The sequence below is a fragment of the Babylonia areolata genome, chromosome 27 (assembly GCF_041734735.1).
Source record: "Babylonia areolata isolate BAREFJ2019XMU chromosome 27, ASM4173473v1, whole genome shotgun sequence".
NCBI lineage: Eukaryota > Metazoa > Mollusca > Gastropoda > Neogastropoda > Buccinidae > Babylonia > Babylonia areolata.
In genome coordinates, this window is record NC_134902.1 from 28,640,669 (window position 1) to 28,642,571 (window position 1,903).

Consider the following 1,903-nt stretch of genomic DNA (forward strand, 5'->3'; position numbering starts at 1 on the left):
TGGAGACGCCTGCCTGGTCAAGGACTTTCTTGTTTGGTACACGGTCTTTCCACGTGATGCCCAGAATTCTCCTGAGGTTGCGCAGGTGAAAGGAGTTGAGCCTGCGTTCTTGGCGAGAGTAGACAGTCCATGTCTCGCTGACATAGAGTAGAGTGCTAAGCACACAGGCTTGGTACACCTGCATCTTGCTGTTGATGGTCAGCATGGGATTGTCCTAAACCCACTTTGCAACGCGGGTCATGGCTGCAGCTGCTTTGCCAATCCGCTTGTTGAGTTCGGCGCCAAGGGAGAGGTTACTGGAGATGGTGGAGCCAAGGTAAGTGAAGTCCTCGACGACCTCGAGTGTGAAGTCACCAATGGAGATGCTTGGGGTGTTGCTCACGTCCTGGCCCATGATGTGTATCTTCTTTAGGCTAATAGTCAAGCCAGACTCTCTGCATGCTTGGGCGAAGCGGTTGATGAGTCGCTGGAGTGCCTCCTCAGAGTGAGTTGTCAGAGCTGCGTCGTCTGCGAAAAGCATCTCGCGTATGAGAACCTGTCGCACTTTGGTTTTAGCGCGAAGGCGGGCCAGGTTGAAGAGACTGCCATCACTTCTGCTGTGGAGATACACTCCGTCCTCCGACTGGCTGAAGACATAGGACAGGAGCAGCGAGAAGAAGATACAGAAGAGTGTTGGGGCCAGCACACAGCCTTGCTTCACCCCACTCTTGATTGGGAATGGGTCAGAGAAAGATCCATCGTGCTGAACGGTGCCCTGCATGTCTTCATGAAAAGACGTGATCATCCTGAGGAGCTTGGGGGAACATTCAATCTTCTGTTGCAAAGGCCTTGGTCAGGTCGATGCATGCGACGTATAGTGGCCGTCTCTGCTCCCGGCATTTTTCCTGCAGCTGTCGCAAGGAGAAGACCATGTCGATTGTTGATCTTCCAGCTCTGAATCCGCACTGTGCCTCAGGGTTTACGCGTTCAGCAAGTAACTGCAATCTGCTCAGGACTACACGGGCAAAGGGTTTCCCAACGATACTGAGGAGGGAGATTCCACGGTAGCTGTTGCAGTCACTGCGATCACCCTTGTTCTTGTGCAGAGTGATGATGTTGGTGTCACGCATATTATCATGGGGCACAGTCCCTTCTTCCCAGCACTGCAGTAGCAACTGGTGCAGGTGGTGGAGTAGCACGATCCTTTTTCGAGCCTTGATGACTTCAGGCGGGATGCTATCTTTTCCTGGAGCTTTGTCACAGGCGAGGGAGTCGATGGCCTTGCTGAGCTCCTCTTTAGAGGGCGGGATGTCGTTCTTCCATGACAGGGAGGATGGAGATGCTTTCTACTGCTGCATCTGCAACAATGTTCTTTCCTGAATAGAGCTCCTGGTAGTGTTCCGCCCATCTCACTACCTGCTTGCTCCGTTCTGTTATAGTGGTGCTGGAGCTGACTTCAGTGGTGGGATCTTGTTTACGCATGGACCGAAGGCTTTTTTCATGCCGTCGTACATGCCGCAGTCGGCGGAAAGTTGGATGTTCTGTCAAAGGTTCAGCCAGTAGTCGTTGGCGCAAAGACTGGCGATCCGTTTAGTGTCGTTTCAAGCCTTCTTGAGTGCGGCGTGTGTCTTTTTAGAAGGCTCTCCTTTGATGTTGATGAGCGCCACTCTTTTGGTCTCTATTGCTGGTTCCAGAACAGCAATGCTGGCTTCAATCCAGTCTGGATTCTGCCTCTCTCTTTTGCCGAAGGTATCCGTGGCGGGGTTGTAGATGGCGTCACGGATGTGGTTCCATCTCTCTTCAGCACTGCCGGCAGGACAGTCTTTGAGGGCATCCTCGATGGAGCTGGCGGAGCGGTCGCACAGGTTTAGGATTGCTGTTCTGGCAGTGTTGATGCGAGGCCAACCCTTCTGCTTTGAGTGGT

At 53.0% G+C, this 1,903-nt stretch overlaps 1 protein-coding gene across 1 annotated transcript; it reads right to left on the bottom strand.

Moving 5' to 3' along the window:
• Positions 1–214: 214 nt before the first annotated feature.
• On the bottom strand, positions 215–784 carry LOC143301052 (uncharacterized). Its single transcript, XM_076615057.1, has one exon. The coding sequence runs from the start codon at positions 782–784 to the stop codon at positions 215–217; it is 570 nt and encodes a 189-aa protein (XP_076471172.1).
• Positions 785–1,903: the final 1,119 nt, after the last annotated feature.